This window comes from Manihot esculenta, chromosome 3, assembly GCF_001659605.2.
Source record: "Manihot esculenta cultivar AM560-2 chromosome 3, M.esculenta_v8, whole genome shotgun sequence".
Taxonomy (NCBI): domain Eukaryota; kingdom Viridiplantae; phylum Streptophyta; class Magnoliopsida; order Malpighiales; family Euphorbiaceae; genus Manihot; species Manihot esculenta.
The window spans coordinates 24198815-24216072 of record NC_035163.2 but is presented as its reverse complement, the minus strand read 5'-3'; the positions used below and the strand labels follow the sequence as shown (position 1 = coordinate 24216072).

Genomic DNA, 17258 nt, shown 5'->3' with positions numbered 1-17258 from the left:
GTAGAATGGAAGAGGATTTAAAGAAATAAAATATAATTTTGAGATTAAACCTTCATGCAAGAAAATAATTTATATTTGAAAAATATTTTTTATTATTTAATTTTAATTTAAAAATAAAATTTATTAACAAATTTATATATAAAATTCTTAATAAATATCTTAAAATTTCTTAAAATAATTTACTTTTTTTTATCAGAAAAATATTTTTTATTAATTAAATTTTTTAAATGTCTCAAATGACATAAAATATAAAAAAATATTTTTCTAAAAAATATTTTTTTGAAACAAATAGAATTTAAGTAATTTATTATTATTATTATTATTAGTATACTAATTACAATTTTGCATAACCTATTCTTTTTATTTTCTTCCTTGTAAAATAATATAATTATCTTGTATAAACTCATTATTATCAGGGAAAAAAAGTAGCTGAATCTTTGAATTGAAATTACTAAAGGCTTTAATTTTCTTTTTAAATTGCAACTTTTATATAATATAAAAAAATTCATTAAGTGAATTTTTAAATTTTATGAAAATAGCTATTAAATATTTATTTTACTTTGTATTGAGTATATTTTAAATTTTTATATAATATTTAATAATTAATAATTAATAGATAAATTAATTAGTAAATTTTTAAAATTTTAAAAATACTTTAAACATATTTTTTAAAATCTATAAATTAACTAATAAAATTTTTCATGCTCAAATAATAATCTTTATTAAAAAAATTCTAAAAGAGTTAGAGCTAATTTAGGCACTTTTGGATCTCATGGGGCCATGGCTAGGGGTCAGCATTCGGTCGGTTCGGTTTAAAATCGAACCGAACTGAATAAATCAAAAATTAAAATTTTAGTGTTTATGAAAACCGAACTGAATCGATTTTGATCAGAAATCGAATCAAACTGAACCGGTCTGATTCGGTTCGATTTGATCGGTTTCGATTTTTAATAATTTTTTATTTTTTACACTTTATTTTTTAATATTTTAAAATTTAATTAAAATATTTTAATCTTAATATGATTTAATTTCTCTATATTATTGAAAAAATATATTATTATCACTAATCGGCTCGGTTCGATTTTTTCGGTTTTTTTATCAAAACCGAACTGAATCGAAATAACAGAAATTTCTGAAATTAAAAACCGAACCAAACTGAAATGTATAAAAAACCAAACTAAATTTTTAAATCAATTCGATTCGATTAATTTTTTCAGTTTGAACCGAATACTCCTCACCGATGTCCATGCCCTTTCTTAAAGCACTAAAAAAAAAAATGATTCTATGGGCCATATGGAGCACTTGCTCAATAGTTACAATGTATTGTAGTGAATGCCCCACAAAAGAAGGGTATATTCAAATCCTTTTAGCAATAATTTTTTATATATTAAAAATATTAATTTGTGGGTTTTTGTGGTTGGATACAAACATGCCCAAAAGGATGGGGAATTTCTGTCTTTTGTTGTTGGATCATTTTTAATTTGATTGAGCTACTAGAGTTATTATATTTCCTATTTTATTATATAGTATTTGGATTTAACTCATGTGCTTGTCTTTGAGGTTGTGAGATTATATTACTGGATGAATTACTATTTAGTTTTTATAATATAAAAAATTATATTAATTAATTAATTAATTTTAAAAAATATATTAAAATATTATTAATATTTTAAAAAATTTATTAATTAATTTTTCATTAATTTTAATCGTCGAACATTATAAAAAAGTCTAAAATAATTTTATAAAATTTTTAAAACTGTATAAATTAAATATTAAAATATTTAATGAAAAAATTAATTAATAGATTTTTTAAAAAATTAATATTATTTTAATAAATTTTTTAAAATTAATAAAATTAATTAATAGAGTTTCTGAATTAAATAGTAATTTTTTCAGTCTTATATTTGCAATTTAAGGTTTTTATTGATTGTGACATTGTATATGGAGGGAACTTTAAATGCATGAGAAATAAATTGACAATAATGCCCTCAACATTGTGTATTTATTTGCTTTTATATGAGTACAAAAATGGTTTTGCCTTCTTAATTCATTTGCATTGGGTGCCTTATTTAAGTAAGAAGTCAAAAAGCACATAAAAGAAAAATATAAAAGTAGAACTCAAAAGAATGAAAAAAATAGGTGGAGCATAAAAAAATACTATATAGTTTCATTAATTTTTTATTTTAAAATTTGTAGTTCGATTTTATATTAAAATAATACTTTATAATATCATATCAATTATAAATAATAATAATTTTTACGCTCTAAATTAAAATTTTAATAAAATTATAAAGATATTTTTATATTTTTTTAAATAAATAGGATAGCAGTCAAGTTTTAGCTAAACATTTTTAATTAATTATGATGATCTGAGATTCAGAAAATATGGTTTTACAAGAGTTCTGTGAGCTTGTAAAAATTTAGTCCGAAAGGAGAGTGTTTCTCTTCTTTTATCCTTTTTCTCTGTCTGCCAGGGACGTGTCATGGCCTTACTTCCATTGGACAACTTGTCTTTGCCATACTGATACGGACGTACAAGGGTATCAGGTCTCTGTTCCATGCATAACGGCTATTTAATTCTCTTCTGGCACGCATACAGATGGACCCACCAGGCGAATGGGCTGGCCACCTTCCTTCTTCCGGGCTGGGTTGAAAGATGAGATTAGGATTGAGCCTATATGGATCTAATCTTAGGGCCGAAAGGATTGGGCCGACCTGATTGAGAGATCTAAATGGAACCCGGTCTCAAGGATGAGCGAGCTGGATCTGATTTATTTAGGATATTTAAAAGTATTCAGATCATGAGTTGTCATCATGGATCTGGCCTTAAAATGGAGAAAAATCCAGCGGTTATCAAATTATATTTTTTCATAAATAAATGAGATTTTTTTTATTAATTCAAAAATTAAATTATTAAAAAACGTATTTGCACGTGCAATTGTAAATTACGTGCATAATTTATTAACATATATTTTAAAAAAATCAAATACCAATTATTAATAGATTTTCATATATATCTCATTAAATTATATAAAGAATAATAAGTTAATATATATCCAATTAAAATAAATAAAACCAACTATATGATTGATAATTTATAAAGGTTGTGGTGGATGAGGCAGTTTAAATTGTGTACTACAATTAAATAAAATACCTCATATTTTATATATTAGTCCCTTCTTTAATTATAATCTCTGAATTTTTTTGTATTTTATTTTTTAGAATAATATATATTCAAGATTTTTAATTTTTAACAGCTTAAATTTATATGTTAAATATATTGAAAGGATCTAATGACATGAGTTAGTTTTTAACGAGTTTGTTCTTTATTTTTTAATGTAATTTTAAATATATATATACTCCTAATATAAATCTATTTAATATGAGCTGTGGTTATTTTTATTTTGTAAAGTTTTAAATAGACAAGGGTAATTAGGTAATTTGGGGAATAAAAATAACATACGAATATTGAATATTGTAGGTGGAGGGAAATCAATCATAACGGAAACGTGAGCCCCGCCAAACGCCAATTAAGGGGAAAGAGAATGGCCAAAAGCAAAGGTGAAATGTGGTGGATAAATCAAAAATAGCCGTAACTATTTCTTCGTTTTAATTTTAAATTGAATTAAATTAAATAAATTAAAAATAAAAATTAAATTAATTTTAAATAAAAATTAAATTAAGTCAGTATAATTTAGGGCAATTCAATTTGATCTATTAAAATTTTTAATAAATTTTTTATTTTTTATATTTTATTTTTAATATTTTAAAATGTAATTAAAATATTTTAATTTTTAATTATAATATAATATTTTTATATTATAAAAAATAGTATATTATTATTTCCTAATCAATTTAATTTGATTTTATTAATTTTTGTATTAAAATTGAACTAAATTAAAATAATTAAAATTAATTTAATTAATTTAAATCAAATAATATTTTTAATTTAAACTAAATTTTACTCGCCTCCTAAATTATGTCCCTCTAAACCTTAACCTCTTCCATGGCTTTGTTCTTTTCCTATTTCATTCTTCCTGTTCACCATTTTCTCTCATTTCTGCTTGGAATCCATTTGACTCTCAACAATAAAATAATGACTTCAAAGCAAACTCGCCCAAATTTAATCTATAATGGACATAAAATATAAATAAGTGAGTTTTTTGTATAAAAGATAAACAAAATCTATTCACTTTTATGGATTGAATTTAGAGTAAAAATTGTTTAAGAAAAATACTTAATAAATTGATTCGTGCCAATAAAATTTAATGAATTGATGGAGTAAATACTAGCGAGAATACTTTATTTTTTAATAAATTTAAAGAAAAAAAATTTAGAATAATATATTTATAGATAGAGTAAATACTTCCGAATACTGTATTTTTTAATGAATTGATTCGTGCCAATAAAATTTAATTTAATGCGTAAATTTGAAAATACATATGATTATATTAAAAAAATAAAAAATAAAATAAAAAACCAGTGAAACTATTTCCATTAGTTTTCTATTTCTCTCAATCATAATAATATTGAAAGAAAAAGTATATTAAAAAAAATTAAACATTATGATTTTTATATAAAAAATAAGCATTAAATTTTAATTTACTCATGTCTCGTTTTAGGCTTTTTGCAAAACTTAAAACGTGTTACTTCAGATTGACCTGATAGTGTTATTAAAGACGATAAACAAAACAAGAGCTATTAAATTAATTTGTTAATTTTATTATTTTTTAAAAAATAATATTCTATTTTTTTACATAATTTATTTAAACGAAAAATAAAATTTAGAATATTATTTAAAAAAGTTAAATTAGATTAAATATTTTTATTTAAAATTTTTTCTTTAAATATATAGACACACAATCAAATGAAATTTAAAAAATTAGGTTGCATAGTGAATCATACCATATTTTTGTAATAAAAATTATTATTATTATTTTAATTAATATATTTTTTTATAACTATTTGAATTGCACTAAATTTTATTCATAGTCGAGTAATCTATTAAGAAATAAAATGCTCCCGGTAAATATTTGCTCTATATAATAATTGAATTTTTCATCTCACGTAAAAAAAAATATTTATCGAATCACTCATTTTAATACTCATTTATAATTATTTTATTTTTTAATTTTAAATAATTTATTATTTAGTCTTTTTTATTGTTTAAATTATTAGTAATATATAAAATGATTAAACTATATTTATTTATAATTAGTATCTATAATTTTAAAATATAATTATTTAATTTTTATTATTTTAAAAATATAGCTATTTAGTCCAATAATTTTAAATTAATAATTATTTGGCTTTTATAATTTTAAAATTATAACTATATAATTTATATAATTAATAAAAGACTAAATAGTTAATATAAAAAATATAAATTATTTAATATATTTTTATAAAAAAATTAAATAATTAATTTTACTATTTTATAAAAATTAAATAGTAATTTTTCAAAAACAATGTAATAAAAATTATATTTTATATATATTGTTAGTGATATTATATAGTAGTCGGTCCAAAGTAAATGATGAACTTTCACCCAAAGACAGAATACCGTGATATTCATTTTTTAGCAAAATGCAATTCGCTGCGTAATTCCACGCTCTAATTTCTTCCAGGAACGTAACAATCAAGGTCCACCACCACAGCCTCTCTCCGGTGCTACGCCAAGGGCGATTGATAACAACTGAGAGATCCATCTCTGAAGTTGCTGAGAAACTCTTTCATGGGGTAAAGCCCTGGAGAATAAAAGATATTGGCAGCTCCATTTCCAATAATCTATCTGTGGTAGCCTTGAACTTTCCATCTCAGATGTATGTTTTCACACAATATTCTACATGTGAGGTTTTATTACTGTTTAGACTTCAAATCATGCATGGGAATCGCATTTACAGATATCAATATATATAATACTTTGCTTCGATATTCAATCCAAATAGGAGTATTTACCAAGCAATTAAATAAATATATTTTGAAATAATTAATCATTAAAAAATATTATATTAAAATTTATTTGATTTTTGAATAAAAATTACATGAATTTAATTGAAAAAAATAAAATAAAATTTATTTAATCCCTAAGAAAAAATATAGGATCAAACTTATTTCGACATGGTAATTATATTTTTTTCGGAGGTCCTAAAACTTAAAAATAAATAGGGTATACAACCAAACGATGTCGTTTATATAAATTAACCGTTGAATCATCCCCAGTCAATATCCAGTTACTGAATTTGGTATATTCGCGTCGGAAGCAAGAAAAATATCTCCCGCTCCGCTCCCACACAGGTCTTTCTCCACTCAAATTCTCTCTAATATTTCTTATTTTTCCCGCTGTCTTTCTTGGCGACCAAACGCGAATCAGAACTCAGAGTTTTCTTCGTGTTATCATGAGTTTGCTTGTAAACCACTGTATCAGCTGTTGTATAAGTAGCCACAGGACCAATCATGGTGAGTTGATTGAAATTTTCCCTTTTAAATTTCATTTTCTCTTTAATTAATTAAATAATTGAGTTAGTTAATTTCGCTTGTGAAGGGAGAGATAAGGTCCTGATCAAAATGAGTAACAAATCTTCCACGAATAAGAATCTTCGTGATGATATCGTGTCTTTATCGAAGAATGATAGCTTTCGAATAAAGACAATAGCAAGTTCCATTGCAGGTAACAATGATTTCTGTTCTTAGCTTTTAAATTTTCATTGCAAAGACTGCTTACAAATAATACATGAGAAAGGATGGTGCTTTATTGCCTAGTTAATATTATTTTTTTGGGGAGTTAAATAGATATTTGCCCCTGCTTGTCGATTGTGATGCTTCTATTTCTGGGCGTAGCTGTTCTAATATGGAACGTAAACATTAACCTAATTGTTTAAGTTGGTATTTTCTTGAAGGTTAAGAATTGCGTATTGGCCTTTTCTTTTTCTCTGTGTTCTTGATGGTTTTCAGATATAAACATCTTTCTTTTCTGAATTCTCAGCTGCAAATTTGGTTGCAATAGATGCGGCAAAGGCTGTAATGACGGATAAATTGTTGGTGAGGATTCGTTTAGCAGTGTTTGAACTGACACTTCCAATTCCAAACGTTGTGGGGAACATTTTAATGCATATTTTCTTCAACCGTTGTTTCATTTTATTCTTATCGTCGAATTCCCTAATGCTGTCAAAATTCACAACTACCAAGTTTTCACCCAATCGTATCCTCATTTGTTATTACTATTTTTTGTTAGAGTTTCAGAAGTGCTTCTAATAAATGAGGCTATTCCGTAAAAAGAAAAAAAAAAGGAATAAGATATGGTGCTATCTCCATGGACTATTTCAAGTTATATTTCTTAAATAATCTTAGGACCAGTAATTCTTTTTGCTTGATTCAGGAAGAAGCTGCATCTATCTATACTATGGCTGATGGAAGCATCGGTGATTGGTTTGGAGGCTTCTTATATTCAGCTGGAGAACAGGCTAATGAAGCTGTGCAGGACCAGTTATCAGCCCTTAGTTTCACCAGGTTTTTCCCTACATTACTTCCTTCTATTTGCATCCCTTTTCCTTCTTTTATCTATATTATTTGGTTCGTAGCTTATTCTGCATTACAGTTTGGCAGTTATTTTTGGGGCAGGGCTTGTGACTAGCCTTTCACCATGTACACTGAGTGTTCTACCGTTGACCCTTGGTTACATTGGTAAGCATTATATCATGTAATGTCTAATGACATCAGTGACATACCCCAATGAGTTTGCAAATTGTGTTTTGCATCTTTGTCATCTCTGCATCTGGATAATGACCTCATTTTGACCATACAGGAGCATTTGGCTCTGGGAAAAGTAGGGCAGAGGTAATATTACGACTTTTGAAGTGATTTTTTTTTTGGGAAATAATTCTTATTGGTTTTTAATCTCAGATATGAATTCAACATATTGGTCTGATAAGTTTGATGAAAAAAGAGCTTGATGCTTCTGTTCAGGTCATATCAGATTCTATTGCATTTGCTTTAGGATTGGCTACAACACTAGCTCTTCTTGGCGTAGCAGCCTCATTTGCTGGAAAGGCATATGGACAGATAGGACAAGGATTACCTTTGGCTGCTTCTGGGTTGGCCGTAATTATGGGTCTAAATCTCCTGGAGGTGTTGATATATTTTGCTTATTATTTTACATGTGCAAATGTTGGCTGTTTCATATGCTGAGCATTTGATGATGGCTTTTTTACTGTTTTCTGGATTAGCTTGAATGATTTAGCTGCAAATAGACTTCATTTGAATTGGCTTCTTGTGATTTAGTTCTCCTTTTCTTGTTTTTATGCTGATTCTGGGGGAATATTGCAGATAGTTGAATTACAACTCCCTTCCTTTTTTAACAATTTTGACCCCCGTGCTGCTGCTGCTAATTTTCCATCAAGTAATTGGCCTTTTCAAATTTTGCCTTATCCTTTGAGGATTTCATTATATATAATCTGGTTGCTTGAAAGTTTTAATGATGAAAAGTACGGCATTGTTAGGTGTGCAAGCATATTTAGCTGGGCTTACTTTTGCATTAGCTGCCTCTCCTTGCAGTACACCTGTGCTTGCCACTTTGCTGGGATATGTAGCTGCATCTAGGGTAAATAACGTTCTCTCTCTCTCTCTAACTCAGTCACACCTTCCCTTCCTCTCCCATTGCTTTTTGTCACATACAGATGCAGACCAACAGGTTATGCTAATTTCTACCTATTTACCTGGTTCTAAAAGTTCTGTTTGATATTTGCAACATATTTAGCGAAAGGAAAAGGTTTATGGCACAAACACTTATTTGAAGTCCTCGACTCTATTAAATAGTATACACATTTATGCTTTTTTATTCGAAAAATCACTATTGGGATCACTTAACCACTTTATTACTTGGGACTTATAGAAGATCAATAATTTTATGAGTTCAAATTTTGACAGAATATTGAACATAGTTGTACTAGAGCCTGTAAGTTAGAGGTGAGAATATGGTGGTTTAATTTTGGTATGAATTTCCATTTATTCTTTTCTGATGTCTGTTTATTGGTTTGAAGCATTAAAGTGCCTTTTCTGAGTTCTTTCTAACTAATACTGGCAGTATTGCAAAAAAAGAAAAAAATGTGAAAGGAATAATGGGGAAATACAATTATGGATAATTTACTCTCAGTGAACAGCTTTATTTATTGTTCACGCTTTCATCATTGAAAATTGATTTGTTTTAGTTTTGATTTACATATTCGACGACTTAGTAAATGTACAACAAAGTATTATTTGTAACAGGATCCAGTGGTAGGGGGCAGCTTACTTTTGACGTACACTACTGGCTATGTTGCTCCTCTGCTTCTTGCTGCTTCTTTTGCTGGAGCATTGCAGGTATGTGGTTTACATTGCAGACTATATTTTTATCACTTTATTAACCAAGGTTATGAGCAATTACTTCCACTTCTGGACTTGAATGTTGAATGAAACTAGTAGTTCCAAGGAGTGGGTCCAATGTCTAATAGTCATATTTGATGTGAGGGTATAATTTAATGTGTCAATCCCCTTGGTGATAATATCTAGCCTAATCATGGCAATAAGTGGGTTAAGAAAGTCCAATTAATTTATTACCTTGTTTTAGTTATCTTTTTAATCTTTTCAAAGTTTAACCTTTAAGACATTTGCAGAGCCTGCTGTCATTCCGCAAGTTCTCAGCATGGATCAATCCATTAAGGTAAGTTTTTGTATTTTCTTTTTGTATATTGGAAAGTAAAATAGGCATATGTTTACACCTTCATAGTCTTCGCATCATTCATCGTTCTGGTGCTGAACACTTTTGTATTGATCGATCTGGCAATGTCTTATAAGTCAGAACCCACAACTTAGTCAACACTTAGAAACCATATAACAACCTTGCTTACCGTATAATTGCATGTCTATCTAATTTTTTTTATTTTCAACTTGTGGGACACTTAGAGTTTAACACATCTGAATTTGCTTTGCTCTGCAGTGGTGCACTTCTCCTAGGAGGAGGTGTATATACTTTCTTGGATAGGCTCTTCCCTGCCACAATGGCTATGTAAATGATCCCACCTGGTGTGTTCTTTAGGATTCACTTCACGATTCACATATAAAAAAGATCAATGTACATAAAGCAGTATAAGATCACTGTTAGAAGTCTTCCCTACTCTACACAAGCTAGGTTTTACATAGACCTGTCATTTTATAACCGAATAAATTTTATTGATTTCTCAGTGTAGTATTTCTGCAACCACTTTCAGACGACATGCCTAATATCTAGGCATTAGCATGTCATCACTAAATATTACCTAAATATTTCACATCATGTATGAAAAGAAAATAGAGGAAAAATGTTTTGAAAAAATAAATGTGAATCTTTATCTCCATGCTGCTAAAATATTAGTCATAGCCAAATAAATATATTATATATAAAACTTGTGGCTGTTCCAAGTTTATCCACAACTCTTTGGAAGTTGAAACTAGAAGGCCTAAATGCTAATGTCTGAATGGTCCAACCGCAATAGTGTGTGAAGAAATACGCCTTTTTATGCAAATTTAAGCAAACATTTGGGGCTGAAATAGTCGGCCACGGAACAGATAAGGTCAGTGGTTCTCACCGACAAATTGAGGATTGAGCAGGCAATCATATGACCTCAGTGACTGGAAGCAGTGGTGACTGGTGTCCTTAGAAGGCTTTCTCATCTCTGTCTGTGAGTTATGTTTTTGACAAATGTCATGTCGAGCTATAACCGGACAATAACATAAAGATTACCATTTCCATGAAGGAAAATTGTCTTTGATTTTATATGATATGGCTGTTAGTGATTCCTTCGTTTTCGGCTAGCTGATTATTGTTTAGTTTGAGCCTTTGATGGGGTTGTAATTTCACCTTTGGTCCTTCTATTTAGTTAGTTATATTAATGACGTCCCTTAATTGAAATTTATATGACAAAAATCTGTCTAATTTGAAATTAGTCAGATTTTTATCATGTTTCTGTTTAATTTAAAATTTTTACGGTGAAATTTCACTCACCTTAAACTTAGATGAAAGTATTATATTTATCTCTCAATTTTAATTTTATAATAAAATTAAGTTTTCATTTAACTTTTTCATAAAAAATAAATTGTAAAGTATGACTGTAAATTTATAATTATCTTAAAATTTAAATTTTATTTATTTATTTCAATTTATAGCTTGTTTAAAATTTATTATATCTAATTTATTTTAATTTTAATGACCTTATTTTGGCTAAGAAATTTATTTTATTTTATTTTATTTTAATTACATCCAAACACTATTTAATATGGTTATTTTCATTTTGTATCTAGGTTAATGCTGTAGATGATTTTTATCATTTTCATTTATTTTAGTAAAATAATGTATTTAAATTTATATTATTGTTAAATATATTTTGTGTAAACATTATTTATATGTTAAATTTAATATTGAAATTTCTATGATATAATTTAAAGTTGAAAGAGGTTTGTGATGTTTATATAAATTAATAGACACTAAGTGAAATTTTATACAAATTAATCAGTAAATTAATAATAGCAGATTATAAAAAGTTATAATGATATTTAATTTAAAGTCTGAATTGACTCATATTTTTTTCCGACTGAATTGACAAAGTTTATTATTATTCGTCGCGTGTTTGGCGCTAGCAATATCATTAAGTTTTTACAGGTAATACTTCATTAATTATTTTTTAGTATAATAATTAATTAATTAATGAAAGGTCGTAATTACTTTGAATAATTTAATGATTTGATCTTGTGATTAATTTATTAAAAAAAGTAATTTTCAAGAATATGAATGATTTAGCGGTTCAATTTTATTAAATTTTCAATATTTTTTCTACTTTTATAAGTTTCTAATATATCATACGTAAATAACAAACTATGAAAAGAAAAGTTGGCTAGAATCTAAATGTGATATTTTTTCACCGGAGGAGATTGAATCTGAAGTTGAAGCCTAGTTGGAGTTAGTTAAGAATGAAAAGTGATAGTTGAAAGTGCCTGCAAATAGCTGAAGTAAGGAATTCTTAGCTTTCTTTTGAAATTGTAAAACAACCGATTGAATTGATTGAATTGAATTAAATTATATTGATTTGATCGAATGGAATTAAATTAAGTTGATTTGATTTGATTTATTTTTTTATTTTATAATAATTTTTTAATTAAATTAATCGGACCAAATGTTTATTCTATTAAATATTTAAAATCGACCGGACTGAATGCTTAACCCTCCAAATATTTCAGTGGCTTGATTCTTTCTAGTGAGACAGTTGTATGGTGGTCTTCCTTGAAGGTGATCCATTGACATTTTCAATTTTATTAGATCAATTTAATTGGTTTGAATCAATTTAACTTTTACAGTTTGATTAATTTAATTTTTTAAATTGATCTGAAAATAGTTTTGACTTTTCCACATAAATTTAATTTTTAAAATTTTGATTATATTAATTATATTATCCACATTTAATTAATTTAATCGTTAGTTAAAAATAAAATACAATTTAATGAGAAAATATTTTGTAATTCTTACTATTATTCTCATTTCCTTTAATTTTAATAATCATTTCCTCTCTGGAGTCTCAATCAGCAATAAATCTCTTTCTGCAGCCCGCCAATCTCTTAGTCCCTCAAATCTGCTCAAACAACATTCATCAACTGTTTAACAGAATAATTAGTCATTTTGATCGACCTCTTCAGGTTGCAATTTCTTCGCAGTTAAGGTTAAGATTCTTTTAAATCTTTAAGAATCTTTGAGACCTTTGGAATATTAACTTTGTCGTTTTGAGATTTCCAGAAACTTCATCGCAAATTAATTCAAGCATGCTATTCCAAACCCCTCCACTAAGGAAAAGAGAAAAATTCTAACTCTAACTGAATTACCGCCACTCAAACACAATAGCGTTATTGGCATTTTGTAGCTCTCACTCTGCTGAAATCAACAGTGAGTTTGGCAGTTTTATTTATTTTCTCTAATCCATTGGAGAAAAAAAAAAAAAAAAAACAATAAATTGTGCCTTCAGATTTTCCATCGTCCACGTCTCTAGCCAATAAACACTTGGGAGACTTGGATTCTATTTTACAAACCAACCACCTTAGCAGTCTCGTGCTCTATTACATTTCAACCCACAAATTTAATCAAAATTCCTAATAAGCCCCTCTATTGAGCATCTCGCGGTACTGATTCAACGATTCCAGCCTCTGCAGCCTCATTTCTTCATTGAACTTCTTTATAAACGCCTCCACTCGGCGGTTCAACTCGTCCTGACTCAATGACGGTTCCTTCTTCAGTTTCCCTGATCCCTGATCACTATCACGCCTCAGCTTCGACTTGTTTTCGCTAAAAGTCTCCGACTTCTTCATCTTCGTCGGAAGCGGCTGAGGTGTCGTGGTGTCGTCGCGATGAACGTGAGTGTCCCACGTGTCCGATTTCTTTAGGTGTCTGGTCAACGGCATTGGACGGCCGTCCGTTATCATCCTCCATGTGCTCTCCAAGGTATCGTGCCGTTTCGGTTTTGATACGCCTAACACTGTTGCCTTCCCGGCTGCGAGAAAGAAAGAAAGAAGGTGATTAAACCACTGATCCAATGGTGATTTGCTTCTCAAATGAAGCTGAAATTTTTATGTTTTCAGAGAGAAAGATGGAGAGAGTACCTTCAGGATTTGCTTTCACTGATTTCTTGGAGCCAAACCTTGCAGAAACCAGCGGTTTCTTCTTTTCTTTCTCAAACAAATCCTCCACAGAATCGCTCTTCTGTGGATGCTGCACCGATTTGTAAGAAACCGCAGCCTCATCACCACCTCCCATCACCGGTCTCTCTTGCTCTACAACCCTACCCTCATCAATTTTGTTCACAGTGCGATCATCCACAGGCACAACCTTGTCTGCCACATTCAAATCTTGGTACCCAGATAGCGATCCGCTCACAACAACTCCCTCAATATAGTCAGATGATATATCCGCAGACGCCTTCGTTGCCATCACCGCTGGCGTTGGCTGGTGAATTATCACCGGTTGTGTAGAGGGTTCCTCAGGTTTTTGGAGCTTGGAGGAAGCGACAATTGAGATGATTATGCCATTGATGACCAAATAAAGATAAGGAGGCCGAAGCCAAGAGATAACAGAGCTATACACGACTGGAAGTTCAGTGACTGCAAAATCTGTAACCACCGGAACAGATAGCTTTAGCATCACCGCAACTGACAATACAACGGTGGAAATTAAAGCTAGTTTGAGAGAAAGGACTACGTTTCCAGGACCTGATGTAGAAAACGCCATATTAAATTCACGGAAATTAAGAAAGCTTCAGGGTTGTTCAGGTGGTGGGTCTCAATGCACAGAGAGACAGAGAGAAAGAAAGAGAAAGCTGCATGTGGAGCGATAATGAAGAAAAAAGAAGAAGAGGGGAGGGGTATATATATGAAAGAGAGTGTAGAAGATGAAATGTGGACCGTTGGATTTGGAGAGTTTCAAGAGGTGCAGTGCCGCTCTAGCAGCAGTACTGCGATGAAATTTTGTGCATGTAGGTAAGAGTTAGGTCAGAATCGAACACGTAGGACTTGTCCACATGTCAGTGTTGACATCTCATAGCCTCTATGCCTCGACGTTTGGCATCGCTTATGTCACAGTTTATCCTGCTCCATCCCTAGCACTGTTGGGAGATTTTGTTCCATGCATTTCGTATAGCGGTCGTTTATATTATGAAAAATGAATGAAATTAATTATTTTATTTTAAAAATAAATTAAATATTCTATATTTTTTTAGATGGTTAATTATTAGTTATACTTTTTTTTTTCTGTCTTAAACTACATATATGTTTAGCTAACCGAATTAATATTAAATTTTAGAAAATATTTAATTTTTACATTATAAAAAAATTTTAGTGTTTAAATTTTAAAAATTATATTAAAATATTTTTAATTTTTTAAAAATATTTTAATTAATCCATCTATTAATTTTAATTATTAGCATAGTAAAATAATTTAAAGTATTTTTGATAGATATAGACTAATTAATAAATATTTTAAATTAATTAATAATTTTTTTAAATTATAAAAATTAAATAATAAAATATTTTTGGGTGTAAAAAATAATAAATTAATTTTTTAAAATATCAAAAATATTTTAAAATATTTTTAAAAACCAAATGATCATCTGATGTATTTTTTTATAATATATATATTAAATAATAAAATTTTTCTTGTATACTTTATCTATAAAAATTAAAATTTTGATCTTACTTTATAAAGAAAAATAGTAAATATTAATTCTAATGATAAATTGTTATAATTTTAAAATTATGGACATTGGATAGTTATACTCTAACATGATAGATACTGATAATAAATAAAAATATTTTAATCGTCAATACATAATAGGTCAAATAAAGTTCTTGATAGCTTTAATGTTTTCAAAAAATATTAACTATTTAGTATATATTTTTAAAAATAGAGGGTTTAAATATTTAATTTTATTAAATTATAGATATAAAATTTTTTTATATTTATATAAATACTAATATTATTATTGTAAAGTCAATTATTTAAAGAATTATAAAATAAAATGAATTAGTCAGTGATCAACAAAATCTTTTCATTTTATTTTATCGAGATTTAGTAAGTTAATCATTATATATTTTTTTTAAAATTTATTCTTAATTATTTATAAAATGTGAATATGGAGAGTATACTATAATTTTTCTCTTATTTTATTTCATTTTTATAAAAATTGCTTTTTCTTATTTATTTAAATTGTTTATTGCCTCTCTTTGTTTCAATCCAGGAGAGTTCCGGTTGATTCGATGTGTCCGTTATCTCATGAGACTCCTGAGACTGTCTTGCATATTCTTGTTCAATGTCTTTTTGCCCGCAGTTGCTGGTTGAGTTCGCCTTTGGGTTGGCCTGCATTTTCCGCTGCCTCTCTTAGGGAGTGGTTCTCTTTAGCCTTTCTTATTGCTTCTGCAGAGAATGCTTCCCTTATTCTAATGATATGTTGGATTTTGTGGCATAACATAAATAATGTTGTTTGGAAAGCTCAGGGTCGAACTGCGAGTGGTGTGTTCTTCATGGCACTAAATTTTTTGCAGCAATGGAGGGAGGCTTGTTCTGATTCTACCAGCTGCACCAATGTTATGTTGGCTTTGACTGTCTGATCTCCTCCATCACAGGGTTGGATTAAAGTTAATATTGACACCTCTTTAAACTCGCAACGAAGTTCACTAGGTTTCGGCTGTGTAGTCCGAGATGCTAATGGTAGATTTATGGCGGTTAAAGCAGGCTGTTTTTGCAGTCAGATGGAAGTTAAGTGCGCTGAGACAATGGCTTTTCGAGAAGCGTTGAGCTGGATTAAAGAGTGTGGATGGGATCGAGTTCTTTTCGAATGGGATGCTCAGGTTCTTATTGTGTCCATTAACAATGCGTCGTTAGATGATCTATCACCTTTTAGTTTTTTGGTTCAAGATTGTAAATTGCTTCTATCCAGTTATGAAGAAGCAAGACGTGGTTTTATTCACAGGTCTGCGAATGATATCGCTCATATTCTAGCAATATCGGCTCATTCTGAGTCAGGTCAAGAAGTTTGGGTTCATATCCCTCCTCCTCGTATAGTTTCTTTGATCGCTTTGAGTTAATGATATTTCTCTCAGTTTTAAAGAAAAAAAAAATAATTCTATAAACTCTCAAAGACGCTATTTAATTTATAATAGTGTAAATTAATTAACTCTAACTAATTTGAAATTATTTAAAAATTATGATGTTATAATTTTTTTAAAGAGAAATTAATTGATTGATTCTGTGGTATATTGCCCAAAAGAAAGCAAGATATTTAAAATGGGAAAAAAAGTTATATATCACATGTAGTTAGCTAGGAATTATGAAATGGATGTAAGCCTAAAAAAAGAAAAACCTAAAAATTAGGGCAGTAATTAATTGGAGAAAGGCACACCTAACTATCCCATCAATTTTGATAATACCACTGAAGCTTTGTCCAGGATCCTGAATCTCCGGGCAATGGTAGTGGGTGTTGCGGGAATCTCAAATACCCTAACCGACCACATTGTCTTACGTTAAAATGAAATGAATTAACAAATAGAAGCTGCTGGCTTCATGCAAATTAATGGTTTTAATATGATTGTGACTCAGAATAATTGAGCAGTGCGGTGAATCTTTGCTTGCTAGGAAGAAAGGACAAGGTGTGGGAGAGTTATTATATATTAATGAATAATATTTAAATCCTGAAATTTATAAAAAGAATTATAGC

At 28.8% G+C, this 17258-nt stretch overlaps 2 protein-coding genes across 4 annotated transcripts; one reads left to right on the top strand and one right to left on the bottom strand.

Annotated features, from left to right (window-relative positions):
• Positions 1–6254: 6254 nt before the first annotated feature.
• On the top strand, positions 6255–10234 carry LOC110610383 (cytochrome c-type biogenesis ccda-like chloroplastic protein). Of its 2 annotated transcripts, XM_021750288.2 has the most exons (12): positions 6257–6459; positions 6545–6670; positions 6986–7041; positions 7379–7509; positions 7598–7683; positions 7805–7836; positions 7966–8127; positions 8326–8398; positions 8499–8599; positions 9265–9357; positions 9651–9697; positions 9974–10234. In XM_021750288.2, exons 1-12 carry the CDS (start codon positions 6399–6401, stop codon positions 10044–10046), a joined length of 1041 nt encoding a protein of 346 aa, XP_021605980.1. In that variant the 5' UTR covers positions 6257–6398; the 3' UTR covers positions 10047–10234. The 2 variants fall into 2 exon arrangements, with proteins under 2 accessions (XP_021605981.1, XP_021605980.1); XM_021750289.2 differs by lacking the exons at positions 8326–8398; positions 8499–8599 and having other exon boundaries at positions 6255–6459.
• A 2698-nt stretch (positions 10235–12932) lies between these two features.
• On the bottom strand, positions 12933–14371 carry LOC110610948. 2 transcript variants are annotated; one of them, XM_021751031.2, is made up of 3 exons: positions 14260–14371; positions 13654–14160; positions 12933–13544 (listed from the first exon to the last, which is right to left on the bottom strand). In XM_021751031.2, the coding sequence occupies exons 1-3, from the start codon at positions 14276–14278 to the stop codon at positions 13147–13149; spliced, it is 924 nt and encodes a 307-aa protein (XP_021606723.1). In that variant the 5' UTR covers positions 14279–14371; the 3' UTR covers positions 12933–13146. The 2 variants fall into 2 exon arrangements, with proteins under 2 accessions (XP_021606723.1, XP_021606722.1); XM_021751030.2 differs by having other exon boundaries at positions 13654–14369.
• Positions 14372–17258: the final 2887 nt, after the last annotated feature.